The sequence below is a fragment of the Carassius auratus genome, unplaced genomic scaffold (assembly GCF_003368295.1).
Source record: "Carassius auratus strain Wakin unplaced genomic scaffold, ASM336829v1 scaf_tig00002024, whole genome shotgun sequence".
NCBI lineage: Eukaryota > Metazoa > Chordata > Actinopteri > Cypriniformes > Cyprinidae > Carassius > Carassius auratus.
Window position 1 is genome coordinate 20,744 of NW_020523422.1, and position 26,931 is coordinate 47,674.

Here is a 26,931-nt window from a genome sequence, read left to right on the forward strand (position 1 = left end):
ATTGGTTTATTGCACGTTACGCCCAAAAAACACCCATTACTCATTAAGAGAATAGGGACAACCCGTTTAGACCATGCGCCCGGGCGCGCCAACTGTTTTTACATCGTTTACATCGTTAAAGTGGATTTGGAAATGCCCTGAGTGCACCTGCACCGTGTGCTTTACACTTTGCATTTAGATCTTTAAAAATAGGGCCCTAAATGTTTTTTAACATTATGATTGTCTTTACTGTCACTTATGTTCAAATGAATGAATCTTTGCTGAATAAAAATACAAATTTATTGAAAACATATATATGTATATAGACTTGTAGATGTATGAAAGCAGTGTATATAGACATGAATATAGTGAAATTCCCCTTTGCTTTTTGTAGCATTTTTGGACAGCAAACATTTTAATGCACTCGAATTTTGACAGCCATAGAAATATCAGATTCCCTGGGCAGTGGACTTACTACTAAACTAAGAGATGGATTGAGACATACCCCTGGAGTGAGCTGTAGATTGAAACTATAAGTAAGTCTGCGCCACCACATCAGCTTTAATGACTCTGCTGTTGCCCAGATGGAGGACGAGATACCGTGATTTATTTGTCTGGGTGGAGTGTTGCCGCCAGCAGAAGTGCTTTTAGTATGAAATGATATTATGATTCTCTGGAGTGAATTATGGATGTTAGTTGGAGTGCATGTGTGTGTCCATATTATTTTGTTAGTGACGACATGCCATTTCACACCTGGAGCTGTAATTTAAATACCAACCTAGATATTTGGCATTTGGCAGAGCAATTCTCTATCTCTCATCTATCTGTTTACATAAGAGTGAGTTAGCATGTTAATCCTCTTCCACTTTGTGATCACACGTACAGTATCTCTAGGGGGGTCATTAAAGTGTCCGAGCGACACAGTGACTCCACGCTGTCTTTGGTGGGAGGAATTAAGGCCATCAAGAGGATATACATACTTAGACAGGCCCATTAAAGGCCCTCTCTTCCCCGTATCATACACTTAAATTACATCAGCCGCACACACCCACCTCAAACATATTAGTCATTCGGATCCACCGGATACATCACTGCTCTTCAGGGGCACTTCTCACAATGATGTTTGGTTTGCAGTGTGTGTTTTTTTGCTGCTTTTCACCATTGTTTTGTTGTATCTAGAAAGTAGATAGACGTAGGATTCATCTGAAATAAGTATGAGTATCTGTAGGTAACAGGGCATTCATTCTACTTGAGATACCCTGAACGCTGATGCTTTGGGGCTTATAAATTCAGTGTGTCATTGTACATGGTTCACACCAGTCAGTCTTGATCTGCTGTGAAGAGAGCCCAACCAGGTAACAAACTAAAGATTGACTCGTTCTCAAGTCAAGAACCGGTTGCTCAGAGGGAGTGTCAGCCAAGTTAAACAAGTTAACACCTTAAGTCGCTTGTGGATTAATGCTTATTGGAGACACGAACCATTTCAAACGATTCAGTTCGATTTGGTGAACTGGTTCAAGAAAGTGAAAGTGAAAGTGAAAAGTGAAAGTGAAGTGACATTCAGCCAAGTATGGTGACCCATACTCAGAATTTGTGCTCTGCATTTAACCCATCCGAAATGCACACACACAGAGCAGTGAACACACACACACACACTGTGAGCACACACCCGGAGCAGTGGGCAGCCATTTATGCTGCGGCGCCCGGGGAGCAGTTGGGGGTTCGATGCCTTGCTCAAGGGCACCTAAGTCGTGGTATTGAAGGTGGAGAGAGAACTGTACATGCACTCCCCCCACCCACAATTCCATCCGGCCCGAGACTAGAACTCACAACCCTTCGACTGGGAATCCAACCCTTTAACCATTAGGCCACGACTTCCCCGAACCGCGACTTCCCCACGACTTCCCCGAAGAAGAACCGGTTGAATCAAATGATTAGTTCGCGAACCAGACATCACTACACTGCAATGAACGCGCTCACAATAGACCAGTCTACGACATGGACTACTTTGAAGATGTTTTTATTACCTTTCTGGACATGGACAGTAGACCGTACATAGGTATTCAATGGAGGGACAGAAAGCTCTTAGGTCTAATGGGTTTGGAATGACATGAGGGTGAGTTATTAATTTTTGGGTGAATTAACCCTTTAACATTTCAGCAGTATTGGTCAATTTGATATTATTTCTATGTTTGACTAGTTTGGGGAATTCTGTTGATACTGTAATATGTTTTTAATGCAGTTTCAAGTAATTCACATTTCAGTATTAATGTCACTTTTCTGGAAAATATGTAGTTTTTTTTTTTTTATAATGTTATAATGTAGTTTAGGGCTCCTTTAGTTATAAAAACATAAAAGTGTTCATATGGCAAAAAGATATAATTTATTACAAATAAAATGGATTAAATCAAATGCACTTCTATTTTTCACAATGTTTACTGAAAATTCCTTCAAAAATATTATGAAAAAAATGTCGAGATTGATAATATCAAAATATTGTCTCATTCATTCATATACTGGTCTTTCAGCTATTTATAATGGTACTTTAAAAAATTAAGCATGTTATGCAAACCTGTAAAATCAATGTGAAAGCTTTATCGAATAAGCACACAACAATTTAAATTGTGTTGCATCTGTTTCTCTTTTGTTTCTGTGTTTCAGGTATGAGGATACTGGTGACTCTGCTTCTTGATACTCTGCCTATGTTAGGCAACGTCCTCCTCCTGTGCTTTTTTGTCTTCTTTATATTCGGCATTGTCGGGGTGCAGCTGTGGGCTGGTCTTCTTAGGAATCGGTGTTTCATGCCAGATAACGTGAAAGCGTAAGTACAGTCCTGCTCTTATCTAACAGCCAGCTTTTTTCCCCTCTTCTCCTCCTTTACCCCTCTCTCTGCTGGGAGCATGTCGGCACTACCGATATGAGCCAACTGTTGCCGGAAGCAATTGCATTTCAGCCGATGACAGTCTTGTAAACTGAACATTGCACCCTGGCATAAAATCAGTGCTCAGCATCAGTCCCCGAGCATTGAAGGTACACACACTTCAACAAAGGTATATGGGTAAAAGCATATTAAAAAAGTCTGGAGAGACTTTGATGATTAAAGACTGCAGTCGTCAGAACGAGCTGAATTATAAGTCATATATTTTGATGTAATGGGACAAATTACTGCTCTCTAAATGCAAGTGATCTTATTTAGTAATATGAGCCTTTATATACATACAGTAGATTACATTTTTTGTGTAACTTGGCAGTTTAATTTGTGACTATATTCCCAAACATTTTGTGGCTTCAGAGTTTTTGTTGTTCTAAAGAATATGTTTAACCCTCGCGTTCTGTTTTAAATTCAGTTACATTTTCTTGGGGGCTCCAGGTACCCCAATGGTGAAATTTCCCTTTAAAACATAATTCTGACATGATTCTAACCTATTATACAGATGGTTCAATGATGGGTAAGAGTTTCCATGATAAAGAAAAAGAAACATCTTTTGCAAACTAGTTTAAAACATATTTGCCAAGCTTGAAGTAATGCAATATTTATATTCCTGTTGGTTTTGAAAAACTCTTTCAATTTTAAAATTAACCGTTCCTGTGGCTCAAGTGGTAGAGCATTGCGTTAGCAGTGCAAGGTTGTTGGTTCGATTCTCAGGGAACACATTAGGTAAAAAATGTTGGCTTGAATGCACTGTAAGTCGCTTTGGATAAAAGCGTCTGCTAAATGCATAAATTTAATTTAAATTGAATGAAAAAAATGTATGTGGTGTAATCGTAATTAACTTGAATATATATATACAAATTTAAAAAGATATTACAAAAATAAAGAATTATTAATTCAGTATTGGTGACTCAGAGTGACACCACTTGACATTTTACAACCTGCACAAACCTTGCCTTGTCATCAAAGGTGAATTTATCTGATATTTTAAGAGAATGACTAACCTTGACACACAATTCGGGTCATGTACATGTTAAGATAAGGAAGATGCTGTGTGGCCTCTGAGCATATAATGTGTTATTTACAGTGTGTTTTAGTAAGTAAATGCCATATATTATACATTGTTTTCCATGTGTTTCCACAGCCTTTATAATCTGTCACAAATGAGTCCATACTACATGAATGAAGAAGGTGAGGACAACCCCTTCATCTGCTCCACCAATAAGGAGAATGGCATGCTGCGCTGTAGTCAGGTGCCCCCCTTCAAGGAGGGTGTCGAGTGCACTTTAAATGCATCTCCCCTGGGACATGCCTACTCTAGCCTGGATGGGACAAGCAACAGCAGCTGTGTTAACTGGAACCAGTATTACAGTGAGTGTAAACCCGGGGAGCTCAACCCTCACAAAGGGGCAGTGAACTTCGATAATATTGGATATGCCTGGATTGCAATATTCCAGGTAAGTTCCTCTTGGAATGGTGTTTTGTAATCCAGATCATTTCCACACCACTAATGTTTTTTTTTTTAGTTGAGTGCTTTGAGAATGGAAGTGCAGTAGGGAGCGTCATTATTCTTTTCCCTAAAGTTTTAGGTTTTCCCTAAAGTAAAGACCCTAGTTATTCCAAAGATAGATGAGGCTTTTAAGAACCTTTAGTACTATTTTGAAAAGACTTGTTAAGCAAGCTCCAACCACAGCAAATAATGAATCTCCTCTGAGCAAATGTCTGTTTTTGTCATTTCTGCCACTTGGTCGGGGAAAGTGATGAGATTTTTTTGATGGGAATGTGATATCTTATATCTCAGTCTGTGGAAATGAAACCAGAAAAGAAAAAGATTCCCATCGCATATTAACGTATGCGCTTTGGGCCCGTCGTATGGACACACAATGAGTCCTGGGCTACATTCTGTTTGAAATGAATGTCGGTCTCACTTGTCCGATCGTTACAAGTGGGTCAGTCACATGGTGTCCCTTTTGGATGGGTTATAATGATGGTACAGGATATGCAATTATAAAAGAGGGCCTGAAGGGTTTTCACCTGTGTCAACATAAGATCTTAATAGGAGCTGGATTGTACTCATAAGATGACACCTCTGGGAGCAGGTTTCTTCACATATTGGCACTTTTATGGCCTGATAAATTTGTTTTTAATTCCTTTTTAAATATACTGTATTTCTGGTATATTTTTGTTAAAGTTGTTCCAGATCCAGACTTTCTGTCTTAAAAATGACAATCCATTATAAAAATATAGCCTTTTAAATTTGACTAATAATTAAACAATCATTGTGTGAAAACTGAAAAATGACTTTCTACACAAATCAGTAGCATTTCTCCACTGATAAAGTTAATGTACTTGGTGAGAAGCATGTTTGAAAAGAAATATGAGACATTGCATGTGAAGAAAATAAATTAATATCAAGGTAAATTTCACTTCTAAGAAGAAGATTTTTGTGAATCATTTCAGACTAGGTAATTTCTTTAAATTGATAAAAGTTGAAATTATTTTCTTATTGTGTGTATTTCAGATGCATAAAGCTATTACATTAATATTGTCCAGGAGTTGGTCATTCTCAAAAATTTTTAAATTGTCATTTCCATCATAGAATGATGTTTTTATTAACAAGATTCGGGAAGAGCGTGTCAGATACTTAGCCTAATCGACACAGGTGGACCATAATCAAGTAATCAATCCCATAGTATAAATATCGCTGACTTATCTCTATCCATTGACGGTTTATCAGCATCCCTCCTCCACGATATCTCCTCACTTTGAGTTCACTTTATGAATAGACGGGGAAGGGACATCATGCCAAATACGCATATCATACCTCAGCTAATTATATGTAAGCGTGAAGTAGTGAAATGCTATTAAACATACTGTAATGCATTCATTGAGGAGTGGTGGAAATGGCACTGTGATGGCTGTGTTCATGGCTTTCAGGAAACATGAAATTCTTCAATTCTCCAGGGATGCTGGTTTGTTGGATATTGTTAGTGGACCAGTTAAACTAGTTAAAGTGTGAAAAATGTTTTAAGAGAGTTTTCTAAAATTCCGAAAGTGCTAGTAGTTAAAGAAACACAAATATAAGGACGTATTCAACAATATTAGTGCTGTTACCAGCTGAAAACAATCCAGCTCACAAGTCTTTGCTAGTCTGACAATCTATGCAATAAATTATGCAATATTTTAAAATTAAGCTTGGTATGGCTGTATACACTATGTAAAAGCAGTCCATAACTTATGTAGAAATGTTTGTCTAGAAGTAGTTGCATTTACATAATGTAAAATGTGGCTAAGTTATGAATCAGCTGTTTTAAAGCCAACTGTTTGGATGCACTGCGGAGATTCATGTTTTTGTTTTAATGTGAACAATTGAAATGTGTCTACAGACAATGTAATCTAGTAGACAGCATAGAAAAGAACTGGGGTTCAAACATAATTAAGGTCTAAAAAAAGGTCTAAATGATACAGCTGGATGAGAATGAAATGCAGTGCTGCAGGCGCAGAACTTCTAAAACAAATGACTCTCCATGCTAACATACTTAAACCTGCACTACTATTTTAACTGCGATCAAACTAACAATCAGACCTCTGGCATTACTCTGTGCCATGAACTGTAAGACTTTGTGTTTACTGGAGAGTCTAGATCTCTGAAAACAATTTAAAACGAATCCCTAGATGATGGGAAGAAGCAGTACAGTTACAAGAGCTTTAGTGTCTAATACTTTCTATTTAAGATAAAAATTAGAGACCTCTTTGACCTGAGTTTTAAACTAAGGTAATTTATTGGGTAATTTATTATCACCCAGGCATTTCATCTTCAATTGATCTAAATTTCTCTTCTGTTTTTGCAGGTTATTACTTTGGAAGGATGGGTGGACATCATGTATTACGTTATGGATGCCCACTCCTTTTACAATTTTATATATTTTATATTGCTTATTATAGTAAGTATACTCTTAATTGAAAGCTTTTCTTGTTTTCAGCCTTTTTCACACCATATACATGAGTAGAGCAAAGCAGCAGCATAACTGTAACAGCAGGCAACTACAACATGCAGTGTAATTTCTGTAAACCTTTGTTTTCAGGGTTAGGCATAATTCACTATTTAATTCAGTTCAAGAGTTTGAAATGAAGTGCTACAGTACATCCCTCAGGAAGCTGAATTTAAAGTGGAATTACAGCAAGTGGAATTTACTGAATTATAACAGTTGACAGAAATGTAAACGTTCCTCAAGGCTGGTCTGTACGTACATTTGTTAAATATAAAGTAGTTTATGTAAATTAAGTAGGTTTAGGTGACAGTACAAGTGGATCTGAATGTCAATGTGCCATATTATTTGAAATTCAGTCATTTGAATTGAGAATGCCTTTTAAATTGCAGTTTGGTTCCTAAAGTTGAATTGAGCAGAATATATCAAAATATACACTACAAGAACTAAAAACTGAAAGTTTAGGGTAGGTGCATTTTTTTAATTAATAGTTTTATCCAACAAGGATGGATTCAATTGATTAAAACTGGCAGTAAAGACATTTATATTGTTGCAAAAGAATAAATTAATGCTATTGTTTTGAACTTTGTTCGTCAAAGAATCGTGAAAAAAAAATATTAAGGAGCACAATTTTTTTTTACCATTGATGATTATAAAAAATGTTTCTTGATTAGCAAATCAGCAAATTAATAATGATTTCTCAATGATCATATGACAATGAAGACTGGAGTAAAGATGCTTAAAATTCAGCTTTGCCACCACAGGAATAAATTACATTCTTACAGTGCATTAAAATAGAAATTTATATGGTAATAATGTTAAACAATTTTACTGTTTTTGCAGTGTACTGTACACAGTATGTGTCACCTACATGCACGGTGTAAAACTTGCATTAGAGATTCTCCAAAGACTTCTCATGTTGGTAAACTAAAGTGACTTTTGTGTATCTCAGGTGGGTTCCTTCTTCATGATCAACCTGTGCCTGGTTGTAATAGCAACCCAGTTCTCAGAAACAAAGCAGCGTGAGAACCAGCTGATGCAGGAGCAGCGAGCTCGTTACCTCTCCAACGACAGCACCCTCGCCAGCTACTCTGAGCCGGGGAGCTGCTACGAGGAGATGCTCAGGTACATCAGCCACCTGTACCGCAAGGTGAAGCGCCGCGCCTCCCGCATCTACACCAGCTGGCAGAACAAACGCAGAAAGAAGGTGAACCCCAACAGCGGGCTGAGATGGGGGGGCGGAGGATGCTGCGGTGGGGGGGTCAATGGTCACAGCAGACACAGGGGTGGCGGACACTGGCTTCGGTCCATACACAGCCTCATCCAGCAGCACCAACGACAGCATTGTCACCTCAGCAATGGCAGCCCTAGTCCTGTGACCGCTGCGGGGCCCGCTGAGGCTCTGGAAATGAGGTCCATCGTAACAGGGTCACAACTGCCCGTGTCCTCACAGCCAACCGCCGTGCACAATATTTCTTCCAGGACTCAGTCAGTGCAAAGCATTTATCAAAGTGACTTTCTGGAGGCCCCGCAAGGGCGAACTAGCTCTGCGGTGGGCTTGCCGGCACTTGGGCAACTAAACGGGGGGATGAATTATCCGACCATCTTGCCCTCCCTTATTTGCAGCTACACAGGCAGTACTTCTGCAGGAAAAGGAAGAGCGGAGTCAGATTCAAATACAGGATGTGATGCGATTGATCCTTTTGAGAAGCTGCACCAGCTCATGGGAGAACATAGTGAGTTTTTCATAGCCATTGTTTCCACTTTGAATCAGGTCCAGTTGTTGTCATCTCACATAGCCTGTTTTAGGATAATGAAAAGCATGCTGAGAAGGGGTTGTTAGGCAGCCCCTTACCAATGTGACAGAAAATCAATACTTCAAATGTTAAAGTCATTAACACAATCTTTATAAGAGTAAGACTGCCAGCACACCACTAGCAACTATGGCCATCCAGCCCTTTGAAATGTTATGCCAAAAGGCGATTCCTCTTGTCGGACGGATAGGTAGAAAGCTTAATATGTCATGGGAGGCGAAAATTGGTTGGTTTTCAGTGATTTAGTCTGCTGGGGCTTCTAGTAAAGCAGTAACCAGTGACCCAAATATAATAATCCTTGTTCTAAACCCATTTAACACTCAAGCCAGTTTTCATTTCTATATCAGTCTGTTGCAGAATGACTATTTGTGGATTTCTGTCAACAGGAATATGTATCGCATGTTTACTTCAAAATTCACTGCCTGTGCCAGCAGTAATTTTTGCCTGCAGCTTGAGTCACCTCCACTTCAGCGCATTACCACAGTCTAAAGTGGGCCACTGTGTATGATTACATTCTCAGGCAACACATTAGTATAAGAGTACAGCCACAGACATCCTCTGATTAGACCAAATAGTTTTATTTAAGATTGGGAGATCATAAGACCTAGAGAGGGTGAAGCACTTGAACAGAATACATAGAGCTCTGTCTATTTTTCATGAACATGGCTAGAGAATTAAAATGATAGACTAATAAACTAGCGAAGTAGCTGTTTTTTTTTTTGGCTTGCCTGATCTAATTGAACTAATTAGGTGTGTAATAATTCTAATAAACATTAAGTTGATTGTGGGGTCTATTGATGTTTGAGTTACATTGTGCAGAGAGATGTCCTCGATCCATAAGGAAGCAATGTGCAAGAGAATCAGGCAGATCAGTGATCATTGTTGATGAATGTTACTTTTAAAAGCAAAATGATTACTAATTGTGTTACATAGTTATTTTTTATGCAAAAGTACTTTACCATTTGGAAAATGCTTCATTAACATTTTGATTTAAAATAAATAAGTGTAAGATTCAATTCAATTCAATTCAAGTTTATTTGTATAGCGCTTTTTACAAAACAAATCGTTACAAAGCAACTTTACAGAAAATTATGTTTCTACAATATTTAGTAGTAGCTAGTAGTTTGTGCACATTTGACAGGATTTTAGAAAAACTAAAAAATAATAATAATACAAGACGTAGTCAGCTAGACGATGAACTATCAATATTATTAACCCCTTTGCGTGCAAACATCGCTGACGGCCCCAGTTTATTATTGTTTCACTTTCACAGCACATTAAACATCACTGTCTTACTTCATCTGGACAAACTGTGCATCAATGGAAAGTTTAAAGACTCAAGCTTCGATATTTGACCAATATTTTGATAAAACATTGTTGCAGTGACAGATATTTAGTGATTTATGTCAGGAGTGCAAAATAATAAATCCGTATTATGCCACATTTTGAATAGAAATTCACAACTCCCTCATATTCAGTCACGTCAAGAGCGGTTTATTTGTGTTCACATAGACTCACTGAACAGCGTCAATAAGGATTTACAGACCAAAGATGCATATCTGCGGAGATATATGGATATATTTACTGATGTTTACTTCATATTTCTTCAGACAGAATCGTCATTTCTATTCATTTTCCACGGATTTACGCGATCAGATGATAAACAGCCTCTCCCAGCGATCTCTGTGTGCGTGCAGTAGTCACAGCTCGTGCGGTGTGTGACTCAGACTCTGATTGGGTCTTTCAAACGTCAATCTTACAGTGTCATATATGGACACCGCCACATCGTGTCACATGCTTCCTGCACACTTCCTGGTAGTTTATCTGGCCAAAACAACACTGAAACACCTCTGTACACACAAAATATCCGAATAATAAACCCGCGATTACGATGGTAAAGCTTGGTATGAGAATTTCTTGAGATCTGGGGCGTTTTTATAAAAAAAAATCGAAAGTGTACATCGGAAATGCTAACTTGTGCAGCGATGAAAAAGGCTAACTTACAAATAACATATTTTTACAACAGTAAACGACCAAATTCCACCCCTGATCGCTAAAGGAAGTTATTATAAACACTCGATCGGGGTTTAAAGTGAGTTTTGAGTAAAAGTGTACTAATAATTTCATAAATTGTCAGATGTAGCTTGATGCTAACGTTAGCACCAATGCTACTAATAGCAGGTGCTTTTCTTCTTCATAATGCATTTTTGTCTCAATAATTCACGTAAGGTCGTAAGAAAATGTTTTGTTGTATTTTTATAGTAAGACTTTTGATAAATAAGGGCTAAATGCAAAGAGAGACTGAAGTGAGATCGCTGCTTTGTTGCTTTGTAAAGCCTGAAAAACCACAATCAAGGCTAATAAAGGTGGAATAAAAACAAAAGAATAATGATAAAAGAATAATGTGGATAATGTGTCATACCTGGCGGAGGTGTGAAAGACTCGTTTGGTGAGAACAATACAATCATGATTCTGGCAGTTTTCAACAGTGAAACATACACAAAGAGCACAGGAGAGTTTACATGTGAGATCTTACAGAGATGACAAGGGCCATAAATCAATCTGATTAGCCTTCTCTAAAAACACACATGACATGGCCTTAGAAAATATTTCATAAAATTCACAGTTTTACAGATTTGATTATAAAATTTTTTATGAAGTCTTGGAAGACTTGTGGCCTTAGCTACACTGTGTTTTCAAACTCATTTCCTACATCAACATTTTTTTAAATACATTTAAAACATATGTTTTTAATATTTTTATTTTTGTTTTTATGTTTGAGCTTATATATCTCTATTATCATAACAGTCTGAGTGATTCTGATTCCTGAACAGTAAACTTTAAAGTGTCAGCTTTGTGAACAAAGGTTGATTATGTATTTAGTCAGAAAGAATCATGAGCAGAAACCTTTTTATTTTGGGTATGTAATTTCGGTCTCCATGCCAAAAAAGGGGGGTTACTAGTAAGGGGTTAATTAAGTTATTATATGATTAAGTCACACATTTAGGAATAATTGTTAGTTCTGTTTGTTCATTCAGGGTTAGCATCATCTGAGGTCCTCTGAGGGTCAGCATCATCTCTTCTCAGGTGTTCTGGATCCAGACTGGAGCTTGTGTAAATCCTAGTTACCACGGGATGTGAATCCCGTGGCAAAACATAGAAACAAAATACAGACATCATTAGCATAGCTGCTGATCCAACAAAGTAAAATTAGTTTAACCCAAGCTAATGAATAAAAATGCACCTTTGATCAGATGCAACTACACTCACAATTAAAAAGATACATTATTCGAATGCTTGGCGAAAGAGATGTGTTTTTAATCTAGATTTAAACAAAGAGAGTGTGTCTGAACCCCGAACATTATCAGGAAGGCTATTCCAGAGTTTGGGAGCCAAATGTGAGAAGGCTCTACCTCCTTTAGTGGACTTTGCTATCCTAGGAACTACCAAAAGTCCAGCGTTTTGTGACCTTAGGGTGCGTGATGGGTTGTAACGTGGTAGAAGGCTAGTTAGGTACGCTGGAGCTAAACCATTTAGGGCCTTATAGGTAAGTAATGATAATTTGTAACTGATGCGGAACTTAATAGGTAGCCAGTGCAGAGACTGTAAAATTGGGGTAATATGATCATATTTTCTTGACCTCGTAAGGACTCTCGCTGCTGCATTTTGGACGACCTGTAGCTTGTTTATTGAAGAAGCAGGACAACCACCTAGAAGTGCATTACAATAGTCCAGTCTAGAGGTCATGAATGCATGAACTAGCTTTTCTGCATCAGAAACAGATAACATGTTTCGTAGCTTGGCAATGTTTCTAAGATGGAAGAATGCAATTTTTGTAACATTGGAAATATGATTTTCAAAAGACAAATTGCTGTCTAATATAACACCCAGATTTCTGACTGTAGAGGAAGTTACAGTACATCCGTCTAGTTGCAGATTGTAATCTACAAGATTCTGTGTAGTGTTTTTTGGTCCAATAATTAATATCTCCGTCTTATCCGAATTTAATTGGAGAAAATTCTTTGTCATCCAATCTTTTACATTTTTAACACAATCTGTTAGCTTAGATAATTGGGAAGTTTCATCTGGTCTCGTTGATATATATAGCTGAGTATCATCAGCATAACAGTGGAAGCTAATTCCGTATTTTCTAATAATATTACCAAGGGGCAACATGTATATTGAAAATAGAAGGGGACCTAGGACGGATCCTTGTGGCACTCCATATTTTACTGATGATAAATGAGATGACTCCCCATTTAAGTAAACAAAATGGTAGCGATCGGACAGGTAGGATCTAAACCATCTTAGAGCCTGCCCTTGAATACCTGTATAGTTTTGTAATCGACCTATGAGTATGTCATGATCTATGGTGTCGAACGCAGCACTAAGATCAAGTAAGACTAGAAATGAGATGCAGCCTTGGTCTGACGCAAGGAGCAGGTCATTTGTAATTTTAACAAGTGCAGTTTCTGTGCTATGGTGGGGCCTAAAACCTGACTGAAATTCTTCATACAGATCATTTTTATGCAGGAAGGTGCTCAATTGAGCAGACACAACTTTTTCTAAAATTTTAGACATAAATGGAAGATTTGAAATAGGCCTATAATTTGCCAGTACACTAGGATCTAGTTTTGGTTTCTTAATAAGAGGCTTGATAACCGCCAGCTTGAATGGTTTTGGGACGTGTCCTAAAGATAACGACGAGTTTATGATATTGAGAAGCGGTTCTTCGGCTACAGGTAACAGCTCTTTCAGTAATTTAGTGGGTACAGGATCTAATAAACATGTTGTTGGTTTAGATACAGTGATAAGTTTACAGTGATATGACCTCTGTGCAACTAATTTATTTTAAACAAATGCAATACTTTATTTGTGTTTCCTAAATGCATTGAAAAGCATTAAAGGAAATTATTGACTGCTTGCATTTTTTTCCATGTACTGTAGGCCACAGCCGTGTGCTGCTGCAGATGGCTGGTGTGGTGCCCAGTCCGTTGCTTCTGGAGCTCCTGAACTGCCCGTATTGTGCAAGGGCCCTGGAGACCATGGATGTGGAGCATGGGGATTCAGACTACTCCAGATCAGAAGGGGACGTGGTGTACGAATTCTCCCATGAAGCAGAGTTCAAACCCTGCCGTGCATCCCATCATAAAATCCTGGAGGAGCGTAACCGCCTGGCTCAGTACTGGGAAGACTTCCGGGACAGATTGATACGCATAGTGGATAGCAAATACTTTAATCGTGGAATTATGATTGCCATCCTCATCAACACCTTGAGTATGGGGATTGAATACCATGAGCAGGTGAGTGATATTGTCTGATATTGTCGGACAAGGCTTCAGTTACTTCAATATTGATTGTTGTTTGTAAGGAAACAAAGCTCACTGGCAATACAGGTGCTTCTCAATAGATTAGAATGTTGTGAAAAAGTTCATTTATTTCAGTAATTCAACTCAAAATGTGAAACTTGTGTATTAAATAAATTCAGTGCACACAGACTGAAGTAGTTTAAGTCTTTGGTCCTTTTAATTGTGATGATTTTGACTCACATTTAACAAAAACCTACCAATTCACTCAACAAACTAGAATACTTCATAAGACCAATAAAAAAAAAATTTTTAGTGAACTGTTGGCCATCTGGAAAGTATGTTCATTTACTGTACATGTACTCAGTACTTGGTAAAGGCTCCTTTTGCTTTAATTACTGCCTCAGTTCAGCGTGGCATGGAAGTGAACAGTTTGTGGCACTGCTGAGGTGGTCTGGAAGCCCAGGTTTCTTTGACAGTGGCCTTTAGCCTTCATCTGCATTTTTTGGTCTCTTGTTTCTCATTTTCCTCTTGACAATACCCCGTAGATTCTCTATGAGGTTCAGCTCTGGTGAGTTTGTTGGCCAGTCAAGCACACAAACACCATGTTCATTTAACCAACCTTTGGTGCTTTTGGCAGTGTGGGCAGGTGCCAAATCCTGCTGGTAAGATTATTATTATTTTTTTTTTTTGTGGAATTTTCAGTACAGTAACAAAAACAAAATTTGTGTCAACAAGGCCAGAAAAAGTCGTGCTCAATGTAAATTATATTACATTAAATTACACTCGCCCTTTTATTCTACATTTAATTATGTGATTACCATATTTTTCGGACTATAAGTCCGAAAGTAAGTATAAGTCGCATTAGTCCAAAAATACGTCATGACGAGGAAAAAAACATATATAAGTTGTACTGGACTATAAGTCGCATTTATTTAGAACCAAGAGAACTAGACTAGGAGCACTGTGTCACGGTTTTCGCTGCCTGAAGGAACACGGAGCCGAGGATAAACGAAATAAGGCTTTTATTATATCCAACACAGGAGATATCCAACATGGAGCACAGAGGTAGGCACACGTTAGTAGCAAATGAGGAGACCCGACAAAACAGAACTGAAAGGACAAGGCTTATGTACAGAGGATAATGGGGAAACACAGGTGGATGGAATCACTAAATTAACACACATGAGGAAGAGAATAGACACACCTGGGAACTAATCAAACCAAATACGGAAAGACAGAAACTGGGTCACGGGCAAAAACACATTAAATGAGTCCAGGTGTGACACACTGAGCAGCATAGAGCGCCCTCTCGTGGCTGTAGATGGTAATGTTTTCTCTTGGTTCATTTCTCTTGGTTCATGTCAAATTAATTTTGACAAATAAGTCGCACCTGACTATAAGTCGCAGGACCAGCCAAACTATGAAAAAAAGTGTGACTTATAGTCCAATATATATGATATAAAGCATCGCTCGTTGAATACTAGTGTGGGACCTAGATAGCATGTCTGCTTCTGAAGTAAAATCTTTAATCTGAAAATAGCTAGCAGACACTTGTTATGGTGATTTTGGGATTTGGAGACCTCTTTGCAGTGCCTTTTGAGGTGAAACTGCTTCTCTAGGTGGAAGAGCTTGTTATTGTGTTGGCACTGTCAGTTCTGTGGGTGAGGTTTGCAGAACTCCTGTAAACAGTGTTTTTGAGTTATGGTTATACTTTTAAGTATGTATGATTGTTTTAAGCATCTATTCATGATGCTGCTTGCTTGTTTGCGACTGGCGAGTGTTTCATTATATGTTTATTCACTGTAAATGTGTTTTCCATTTGAAATTGTTGTCAGCGTGTCACAAATGCGGTCCTTTATGGAAAGCTGTGTCCATTTCAACAAAAAGGATATTGCAACTTTATATATCACAACTGAAACTTTATTTATTCTCATTTTTACTTTATTTCTTGATATTGCAACAACAAAAAAATCCTATTGTAGCTTTATATCTCATATGACTTTTCTCAAAATGTGACTTTATATCTCACAATATTAATTTAAGTTTTGTGACTTTGTTTCTCTCAGTTACTTTTTTCATTGTTTCCTTTGAGGTGGAGACAGGCTTTCATCGTCCACACGCACTAATGGCTGGTTTCCACTAAGTGGTACATTTCAGTACAGCACAGTACATTTCGGGATAGTACACCCTGATCCGGTGTCTACTGCCAATAGTATCCATACTTCATAGGTGTGGTGTATCCCAGAAAGTAGCGATTGATTCACACGCAAAGAAATCACTACATTGTATCTGTGCGTAAATATAAAATGATAAAATACAGTGTTATTTTTTGTGTTTGTGCAATCTGATGTAATCAAACCCAAACATGCATGACCAGGAAGGCGGAACGAGTGAAGGAAATGCTTCCCCTTGTGGCACGTGTAAGTGACGATTCTCTGTCAACCAATCAGTGTCCTGCAGTAAGTCTAGCTTCAATGGTAGGGTCCTAAAAAGTGGTACGGTAAGGTTAGCTATTTTGGCACCTTTCACAAATTCTAACAATGAAAACAGAATAATTACATACCATATCGTACCACTCGGTGGAAACGAGCCATATGGCATAAATCCAAAAAAAGTAACTGCAAGAGGTTGACTGCAGTTAATACTCTGCAGAATGTGATAGACAGGTTGTTTACAGAGTAATTGCCATTTACTTAAAATCAAATGGTTCAAGGTTTATCTATATAGGTGTTTGTTCAGTACTGCCAGCTATTGGAATACATTGTCACCATAGAAGTTATTGAGGGAGGATTACAGTAATGAGATAAGGCTGGCTTCATTGATCTATGTACTGAATGCTCTGAGCTTAGCAGGAGAAAGATCAGCAACTCAGCAGAGTCAATCAGCCACCTAATCGGATTTACATGGGGCCACTGACAGTCTTCATTACTGCATCAGTCAAAGTCACTTCCCAGAGCCTACCCCACTGTTCACCCCATCACTGAAGACACACGCATGTCTCCACTGCACATACTATTTCACTTTGATAAATGATAGAAATGATAAATTAATAGCCGACCATGGAATACTTTTGGGAAGTTGACACATCCCGCAGTGTGATGTGCTGTTCTCCTTCTGAAAGTATTTTAAAGCCATTTTCATTCTCCAGAACGTGTAAACACAGTGACTCATTGAGTTTATCAAAAAATTAAACACTGTAAAAGAAGTGTTGACTGATTACAGGATGTAAGATAGACATTTATAAGTTATACACCAAATACTCATTTAAGATTGGAGTATTCTCATCAAAATCATACTTGTATCAATCAAACACATCATGCTGTGTTTATCTTCAGATTGTCATTCAATGGTTTAGAGCTGTAAAATTACAAACATTAGCTCAAATATCCCACCTGTTGTTGTTTGTCATTCCTTTTTTCATTCCATTCTGCTTTCGGAGGATCATAAAGAAGTGTTGCATTTACTATGCATCATGGGAAATGATGAAGGAAGGGGGCAATAAGATGTGCAGTGGCTGACTCCCTCTGGAGAAGTGCGGGTATCCTCTTCTAACGTCACTCTCCTTTAGTCTGCCATGTTTCAGCCTCTAAAAGCCCAGTGTCCCAACATGCATTTGCACTGTTGTTGCTTTTCCGTTTCTTTGTCCAGCAAAAGTGATTGATGCAGCGGTAGTGGGAATTTGTAGCTTTGCACTCAGACAGACCATGTTCAGGAAAGTTAGGATGAATATTTGATTTGTGTGTAATGTAAATGGCTCATCCGAAGAAAAAAAAAATGTCATTGTTTACTTACCCTCAAGGTGAAAAGGGCTTCAAAAATAAAAAAAAACATAAGCACCATAAAAATGAAAAATAGTCAATTTACTATATTCAAACTTTTCTGAACTCGATTTACGTGAGAAACATACAGAAATGTACATATTTATTGATAATTTTCTCATGTAGGTGTTCCCCAAAGAAAATTTCAGAGAAAAGTTCTTAAAAAGAAAAAAAAGACTACCGTATTTTCCGGACTATAAGTCACACTTTTTTCATAGTTTGGCTGGTCTTGCGACTTATAGTCAGGTGCGACTTATTTATCAAAATTAATTTGACATGAACCAAGAAAAATTAATCAAGAGAAAACATTACCATCTACAGCCATGAGAGGGCGCTCTAGCTGCTCAGTGCTCTTGTAGTCTACCCCTAATAAACATAGAGCGCCCTCTCGCGGCTGTAGACGTTAATGTTTTCTCTCGGTTCTTGGTTCTAAATAAATGCGACTTATAGTCCAGTGCGACTTATATATGTTTTTTTTCCTCGTCATGACGTATTTTTGGACTGATGCGACTTATACTAAGTTGCGGCTTATAGTCCGAAAAATACGGTATTAGCGTGAAAAATATTATATAATCTAAAAACTTTTTTTCCAGTATAAAGAAGCTTTTGTGGAATGGAAAGGTTCCATGGATGTCAAAGTTTCCTCATGGAACCATCAATGCCAATTAAGAACCAGTATTTTTAACAGTGTATTGAGTGGTCAGAATACTGTTCACATTTAGGGAATAGTGATTTGTGATATATGGTTTTGTTGGAGAGAGGATGAGCTAGAGGGTCTGGTTCAGACGTATCATAGACATAACTGTGTTGTGTAATTCTATCATATTTTAAAACAGAAATGCACTGATCCTCTCTGTCACTGAGGAAAACGAAACTATTTTGTTTGTTGGAAAATATTATGCACAGACTGGAAGATTGCATTTAGAACTTTTCATGACTGAGCTCAGGCTATGGCACTGCATAATGGCACGCGTCTCACTTTATGAAGAAAATTACACTAAAACAATGTTTTTCCCCCATGGTATGTTTTTGAATCTGTTGCTTCAGAGTTGTTTTCGCAAATTAGCATCCTATTTTAATTTCAAACCATATTAGAGTTCACACTTTAGCTATCTTGGCACTTGAGGTGGTGTTCGCTTCTGGAATAATGATTCACAAAGCAACCTGTTGGACCCGACACACAAGCACATCTGTTTATGTATATATGTTGCATAAAGTGTAAGCTTTATATGGAAGTTTGCCTACTGAAAATGTGATTACCATCTGTTTTATGTTGACACTGCTGGCATGTTTTCTGGTTTAGTGTATTCCTGTTTCCTTCAATACCAGTGTACAAATAGCCTACTAAATTGATGATACTAAAATTGTTTAGAACCGAAGACGGATGCCTTTAAGGCTGAAAATGCTTGTCTAATCTAACATTGCAGTCGAAGAGGGTATAATAAAGGGTTTTCATTATTCTCTTACTAATCCATTACTAATCTGTTGTTCCTGTGTAACAAGCACGCTGGGGAAGTGGTATATAAATATTCATGAAGTACATTGATTAATGTATGTAGATTAATGCATGCAGCAGAGGCTGTGGAGCCCCCTAGTGGTGACCTGTCAGCGCAGTTTTGCTTCAGTTATTTGTTGGATATGTGTTTACACTTGCAAAGGTTTGTTTCAGTTATAAGATAATTACAGATAACCTCTATTTTAATAGAGACATATTTAATTGATTACAATTTACAATAAAGTTCTTTGTTAATTCATTAAAAATAAATTAATGTTAATTTAGTTAATATTATAATTTATCTCTGTAAAAGAGTTGTTCAGGTTGCTTAATGATATTTAATGCATTAATGAAGTTTTATGTGTCTTTAAGAAATAAGAGAGGGATATCACAAGCGGTGAAACCCTCAGATGTACGCAGGCTTTATCTTTCTAAACGGAAATGTTTAACAGTGACTTTAAGCTTGCCTGTAGCAATGGTTATTGTCTAACAGTTTGGTGAATTGATTTTATAACAGTGTGTTACTGTGAGCAGAACCCAGGTGAATGCTCTTATAATGGCCAGCAGAACCAAGAGGCTCGTATCATTTATGCTTCCTTTAGAATGAGTTTATTGATTTGCAGAAGAGTGCAGTAGCAATGCTTAATTTATTCAGCTGGTATAGTCTACATCAGCATATGTAGGAGACTAATTCTCTGGCCCTGAAATTGCTCATGATGGACTGATTTTAGTGGTAGCTTACTGTCTTTCGGATTGATCTGCATTGCTTTGCTCTCAATAAAAGAGCATATAATGCTTTGGCATTTATTCTGGTTGTTTAACCTCAGTTCTGGTGCTGTTTGTGTGAAAATGAACAATTATAATAGCTTCTAAATATCTTTATTATTAGGCCTAGAGGTGTAAACTGCTCATTTATCATTTGAACGTGCAGTTTATTAATATCCCACCCTCAGGTGTTTCATGTGACGTTGTGAGAGTAAAGGGGTGTGAAGGTGTCATTATGAGGGTCAGTGATTAAGGTCACTCATATGTTGTATTCTCAGCAGTATCTTGGCATGACTTTGGCCTGCAGAAGGTAATGAGGTGTGTCTCTGTTTCCTCTCACAGCCTGAAGAGCTGACAAATATTCTGGAGATTAGCAACATCGTCTTCACTAGCATGTTTGTCCTCGAAATGGTCTTCAAACTGCTGGCCTTTGGCATCTTCGGCTACATTAAGAACCCCTACAACATCTTTGATGGGATTATTGTAGTTATAAGGTAAGATCTGTTATTTATCTATGTGTGTCTATAGACCTATATCTTATAGAACACTTATTAAAATACTAAATATATGGTTAAAATGGTTAAAATAAATTAAAACAACCTTAGCAGGGCTTCTTTTTAAAATACATATTGGATTTTAAGTGAATGTAAACATTATTAATTATATATTGTTTAAAATGTTGTGGTAGTGATTACTGTAATCACTGTAAAAATCACTGTAACAAACTGTTAAATATAAAAATACATCAAATATAAGCATGTGTTTCTGTGACAGTGTGTGGGAGATCATTGGGCAGGCAGATGGGGGTCTTTCAGTGCTGAGGACGTTTCGTCTCCTGCGTGTGCTCAAACTGGTGCGCTTCCTCCCTGCACTGCGCAGACAGCTGGTGGTCCTGATGAAGACCATGGATAATGTGGCAACCTTCTGCATGCTGCTAATGCTTTTCATCTTCACATTCAGGTGCAGTTCACACCTACAATTCATTCAAAACCATGCACAGTGTCACCAAGACTGTAATCTTGACTCTAGAAAACACTGTGCAATATTAATTCTAGTTTGTGAGGAGTCATGTGCTGAAAATCTGTTGCCTTATCATCAACATAATTCTGGACTTATGCACTCAAATGTTAATGCATTTCATTTTTCATTTACCATCAATACAGCATTCTTGGAATGCATCTCTTTGGATGCAAATTCAGCCTGAAAATGGAGAATGGAGACACCATTCCAGACAGGAAAAACTTTGATTCCCTGCTGTGGGCCATTGTCACTGTGTTTCAGGTCAGAACAGAGGCTGTGCTGAGGTCAAGCTATGCATACACTGAAAAAAAAATTGTGTAGAACCACTTTTCACTAAGAATTTTTTTGTACATTTCACAATTAATTACAAAGAAATAGCATGCAACGAACTAATTTAAATAGTATTTAATTAAATTAGTACTGTATTGTAAAACATACTACAACAATAAACTTTGAGTTGTGTAGACCTCAAACAGTGTAGACCTGTCCTTATATACTCTGTAAAAAATAAGAAAGATCATTATTTTCAACTTTTCTAAATGTATCACTCTGAGACACTGCCGTAAATAATTACTTATTTCTCTTAGGTTAGGGTTATTTAGGATATTATAAATATTTGTGTATCCCATAAAACGATTTATTAGCTCCATATCAATATCTTGAGGTATATAGTAGCTACTATGCAGCTCACTACAATGGAAAGCCTTATTTCTGCATTATTTCTTGCATTAGCACAATTTCCTGTGATAAAGCTGAGTTGCTGAACCTGCACTTTATCTGTATGCTGTAATGCAGCTATTCTCACTAGATTATCCCAACATTATTTTGCGGTTAAAAAAAAAAAGACTTAATTGCTAAACTGGGACAGATAATTACTTTCACTTCAGTAAGATCTAGGACTTTGAATAGTTTGTACAGTATCATCACAAAACACTCAGATTGAACCTCTGGCATCAAATTCTGTATTTCCCCCAAATGCTGGAAAATACATGCACAAAACAATACTCTATTTCACATTTCATTATTACATTATTATTAATACATTAATAGATTGTTCTGTACTCAGCCGTTCTCTGTCCTCTTCTGCTTGTGTTTGTATTTCAGATTCTGACCCAGGAAGACTGGAACGTGGTTCTCTATAATGGAATGGCTTCCACTACCCCATGGGCGGCTCTTTACTTTGTGGCCCTGATGACTTTTGGGAATTATGTGCTCTTTAACCTACTGGTGGCCATCTTAGTGGAGGGATTTCAGGCAGAGGTAACAGAAAACCTTCTGTATCAGCTGTTTATTTTTATTAAAGATCTGTGTACATAGTAGTTGCTTTCTCCAGATAGTCTGGGGGATTGAACTTTATAGCTCTCACTAATACTGTAGTAAACATTAAAATATGTATTTGACCTGAGAATCATTTTCCAAATAATATTTTGCCAGTCACGACGTGTTTTTCAATCAGCTGTTGAGAGTCCGAACAAAACAGAAAAATTTTTGCAAATGAATGACCCTTTTGATCCAATCAATCAAACATTCCAATTGTTCATGATTCATTGCACAAACAGCACTGCAGGTAGAGCCAATGTATATCCAAATATCCTAAATATTATCAAGAGTATTAAAAATATGGGAACACTTTAAATGTTAATAAAAAAAGTATCAAATGTAAAAATTAATAATAATAATAATAATAAAGAATGCACTTAAATTAATTGTCTCTAAAAAGTAAAAAAATAAAAATCATATAATAAAATTTTATTGTTTTAATAAAATAACATGTATATTTTATAAACTAATAAATCAACTCCATGCCTAAATCTACAGCTAAAAATGAAGATTTATTTTACAATCGAAAATTTTAGTGTTCATTTCTTCAAACTTAGCTTAACAAGCAACAAAGAAGCTTGTGCCATGTTTTCACAGCCCTCACAACTTTATATTATGTACAAAATAGAAATTAAATACATTTCGAATAAGAATTAAATCTAACATACCAGAAATATTTTATTTCAAAATCTAAATCTGTAGCTAATATGTAAATGAGTCACCCTTGAAGAGGGGAAACCTGAGCTACACAAGTTGAACTGGTGCTACAGGCATTTAAAGAAGTTGACTTCTTAAGGAGGCAGGTTTGTGCATAAACAAAGTAACTGTTTCCTCCAGATAGTCTGGGGGGTTAAACTGCATTACTGAGACAGTGCTGCAGTGTTTGGCCCATCTGTCATGCTAGGAACTGTGTGAATTGTGAACTTGTTATTAGTAGGTGTAAACCTGCAAAGACTAAAACAAACACCAACTTTACACAACCCTAACCGTAATCGAGGTCTAACAGGATAGCTGTGTACTGATAAGAGCACAACATCTGTCTGTATGCACAGCAGGCTGCGACTGAGTGAAGTTGATGCCAGAGGCCAACGTCCAATGAGAGAACGGCTCCTGTTTGGCTTCACTACATCCTTAATATCACTTTAGTGGGCTGAGTGGTTACTGAAATACTGTGCGCTGTCCACAGAAAGATCTTGTGTTTTGCAGGGAGATGCTAACAAGTCAGATACAGATGAGGAAAAGCGGTCTGTAAACTTTGAAGAGGAGGAGAAGATGGGGGAATTACGAGCTACAGGTTACTTCCTTTAACACATAAAATGTTATTGCTTGGTAACATGTACGTAAAATGACTTTCATGTACACTTTTTACACTACTTCGATTACTCCTATTCTTAGTCCGTTCATTCAGGCATATAGTTAAGTTCACTGCAGACTCCATCACAGAGAGCAGTGGTCCTCTAGAGCCACATTATAGTCACCGTGAATGCATTTCACATGCAGTATATGAATCTACTGGAAACAATGCCCTTTTTATGTGTCCTTCTTCCATTTACCTTTACAACTTTGTCATTCATGGGTAATCATTTTTTATTTTATTTACTGGATGGTGATGACTTTCATCGAATAACTCTTTTTACCTTCACCAACAGAGTTGAAAATGTACTCTATGATGATGTCAGCGAATGGGCATGTGGATCCTCGAGGCACTTTGCCCCCTCCAATCATCATGCGCACTGCTGCCACCCCCATGCCCACTCCGAAGAGCTCGCTCGGCCCCGAGTCAGTGTTTGGTTTGACCGAGTCCAGACGGGGCAGTGGGATCTCAATAGATCCAAATGCTTTTGATCAAAAATCCCTGGTAAGAAAAAAAATCAGCTGTCAGATGACAATAAGGTGTCCATTAAAGTGACGTCACATAAAGATTGCTTGAGCATACAGTAGTTGATTAAAAAGGAAGCGAGGTCATCTTTTATCACTTTATGACATAGCTCAGGTTGTGAAATGTCATATGTATGATATTTATTCATTAAAAATTAATGATATTTAACATTTTGCAATATTTTGAGCTTGACAAAAGTCTTGTAAATATATTGACAAGGCAGCATTTTTTGTGCGTACAGCTTGTAAACAACACTGTACCTCAGGTGAAGTCAATTTAAATGCAAAACATTATCAAAAGATGATCAAAATATAGGGACACTCTTCGATGTGCCCCAGTACTAATGAAAGGCTAGAATTGTCCCTGACTGTTGTACTTAATTGCAGTAATACGCAATATGTGTAACATGCAACATCTCACTAGGACAATGTATTTTCCTTTACTATCCCAGACTAGCCCAAGAAGATCTCCATGCCACCCCCGTGGCTCAGGGAGTAACTGGGGCAGCCGCAGGTCAAGCTGGAACAGCTTAGGACGGGCGCCGAGTTTGAAAAGGAAGGACACGTCTGGGGAGAGGGAGTCTCTGCTGTCTGGGGAGGGCAGAGGCAGCTTTGAAGATGAGGACTTGGAGGGGGAGAAGCTGGCTAGTATCAGTGGGGGCTCACTGCAGCATCCCAGCTCTCTAGATATCCCTGAACTGCCCCAAACCCCCAGCTTCAGCTCACTGGGAGACTACCATGACTGCAATGGAAGAAGCCTGCACCTGCCCACTGACCTGTCCACGAACCTCAGCAAACAAGACTCCATTGCAGAGGAAGACATGGATGATGTAGGTCATGGCTTAATCCAGTGTTGTTCGTTACAGTCAGGCAATGCTGACCTTTTTTTTTTTTAATGTCTTCCCAGGGGTTTGTCTTGTGAGGAAACTAATTGGCATGCTGTAATTGATTCAGCACTTCAGTCTGAAGGCAGTAATTGTTTTTCTTGGTGTGACCTTTATTGGTGTCAGTGTGATGATATCTTCTCACACAAGAGACCTCATCTTGAAATTAAGTTTCAAGTGCTGTGAAATAAACAGAAACAACAGGGCTACAATACAGGCCTACATACAAACAACATGCACAACCTACATCGGGACATGCACATAAACCATAGACTTTATTAAAACATGGTCGCAGTTTCCGTGAAGTCACCCGTGGACTCCTGATGAGAGTGTTTTGAATCTCAAAGTGGGCGGATCCGGCCGTCACCATCATGGCAGAATGTCACCGCGCGTCTAAAAGGCGGGAACTGGTTGCTGAAACCACACCCACCTAGCGCGATGGAAATCCATCTGTCACTCAAGTGGCCACGCCCTTAATTATACAAAACTTTAAGGCTTAATGTAATTTAAATGGATGAGTTCTAAAAACATTCATCCCCCTTACAGTTTTCATGAAGGGCAAAATAAGCTATATAGACCAAAACCACTTTTTGTACCATGTTTTTGGATGTTTTTATTTTTTCTGCTGTAAAGTTGGACATTTTACCATGGGGAGCCTATGGGACTGAATCCATTTTGGAGCCTGCCTCTAGCAGCCAGTCGATCAATTACAGTTTTAGTCACATTGTGTAGACTTAGAGTAAGAGAGTGTGGATGGTTGCTGCTCAACATGAACTAATTTTAGAAAAATAAAAACTTCAAAACATTTGAATTTTCGTTTGATTTTCGATCAAATAAATACATCCTTGGAGAGTGCATGAGAGACTTATTTTAAAAACATAAAATACTTAACAACTCCAAAATTATGAACAATGAAGCATCTGCTAAAGGAAAAAATATTTTAAAATGTAAAAAAAAATACACTGTTGTCTTTTGTGTTCGTAATCTGTACCTGAAATTATTTTATTTCTTGCCAAGGAAATTTGAGACATGCATCATGGAGTCACAACTGAGCTGTAAAAAAAAAAAAAAAAAAAAAAAGCTTGTTTCATTTGTTTGAAACGTGCTGCAAGTGTTTACTGAAACTGCATAATTGAGTATGTAAAAATGTCCATAAAAACTTCATAAAAGTGTCAGTAAACAAGTGGAAGTTAGTTGGAAATGTTTTTATAATGATTTCCCACTATCGTATTACCATCCACATAATTACAGCTCTGCTTCAAGGTTTCTCATTTCTTCAAGTTAATCAATCTTTCTAACCAAGTACCTAGCAAATCAATTAGACATTTAAACAAAAAGGATTTCAATTGTGCAAAATATATATTGCAGAAAACACATTTGCAATGTAAGCTGTTAGATTTACAAAATGGTACTTCGTCAAATTGAAACAAGAATCCATTCAAATCCTTCTTTATTGAAGCATTGAACCGAAAGTTTTAAGCAGAGTATCCTAAACGCTTTAAACTCCTGACAATGCTGTAGTTAATGTTTAGTGCTGTAGTATTTATCTGTAGTTCCTCTTTCTTGTGTGTTATAGAGCTTCTGTTTCCGTCTCAAGAGGACGTTTGAAGCATATAAACCTAAGTGGTGTAAAGATCATGAAGACTGGTCCCTTTATCTGTTCTCTCCTCAGAACAGGTAAGCATCTGCTGTCTCCAAACTATTGACCAATTACTCCCTTCCTTTTTT

At 37.6% G+C, this 26,931-nt stretch overlaps 1 protein-coding gene across 2 annotated transcripts in view; it reads left to right on the plus strand.

The window, feature by feature from the left end:
* Positions 1-26,931, plus strand: part of LOC113069654 (voltage-dependent T-type calcium channel subunit alpha-1H) — a 53,958-nt gene that overhangs the window by 12,249 nt on the left and 14,778 nt on the right. For both annotated transcript variants that reach the window (XM_026242821.1, XM_026242822.1), the window contains exons 4-16: positions 2,641-2,800; positions 4,056-4,368; positions 6,763-6,855; positions 7,853-8,636; positions 13,662-14,017; positions 20,444-20,595; positions 20,876-21,061; positions 21,265-21,382; positions 22,226-22,381; positions 23,648-23,735; positions 24,091-24,299; positions 24,772-25,149; positions 26,780-26,880. In XM_026242821.1, the coding sequence (XP_026098606.1) occupies positions 2,641-2,800; positions 4,056-4,368; positions 6,763-6,855; positions 7,853-8,636; positions 13,662-14,017; positions 20,444-20,595; positions 20,876-21,061; positions 21,265-21,382; positions 22,226-22,381; positions 23,648-23,735; positions 24,091-24,299; positions 24,772-25,149; positions 26,780-26,880 (3,094 nt within the window). The remainder of the gene's footprint in view (positions 1-2,640; positions 2,801-4,055; positions 4,369-6,762; positions 6,856-7,852; positions 8,637-13,661; positions 14,018-20,443; positions 20,596-20,875; positions 21,062-21,264; positions 21,383-22,225; positions 22,382-23,647; positions 23,736-24,090; positions 24,300-24,771; positions 25,150-26,779; positions 26,881-26,931) is intronic.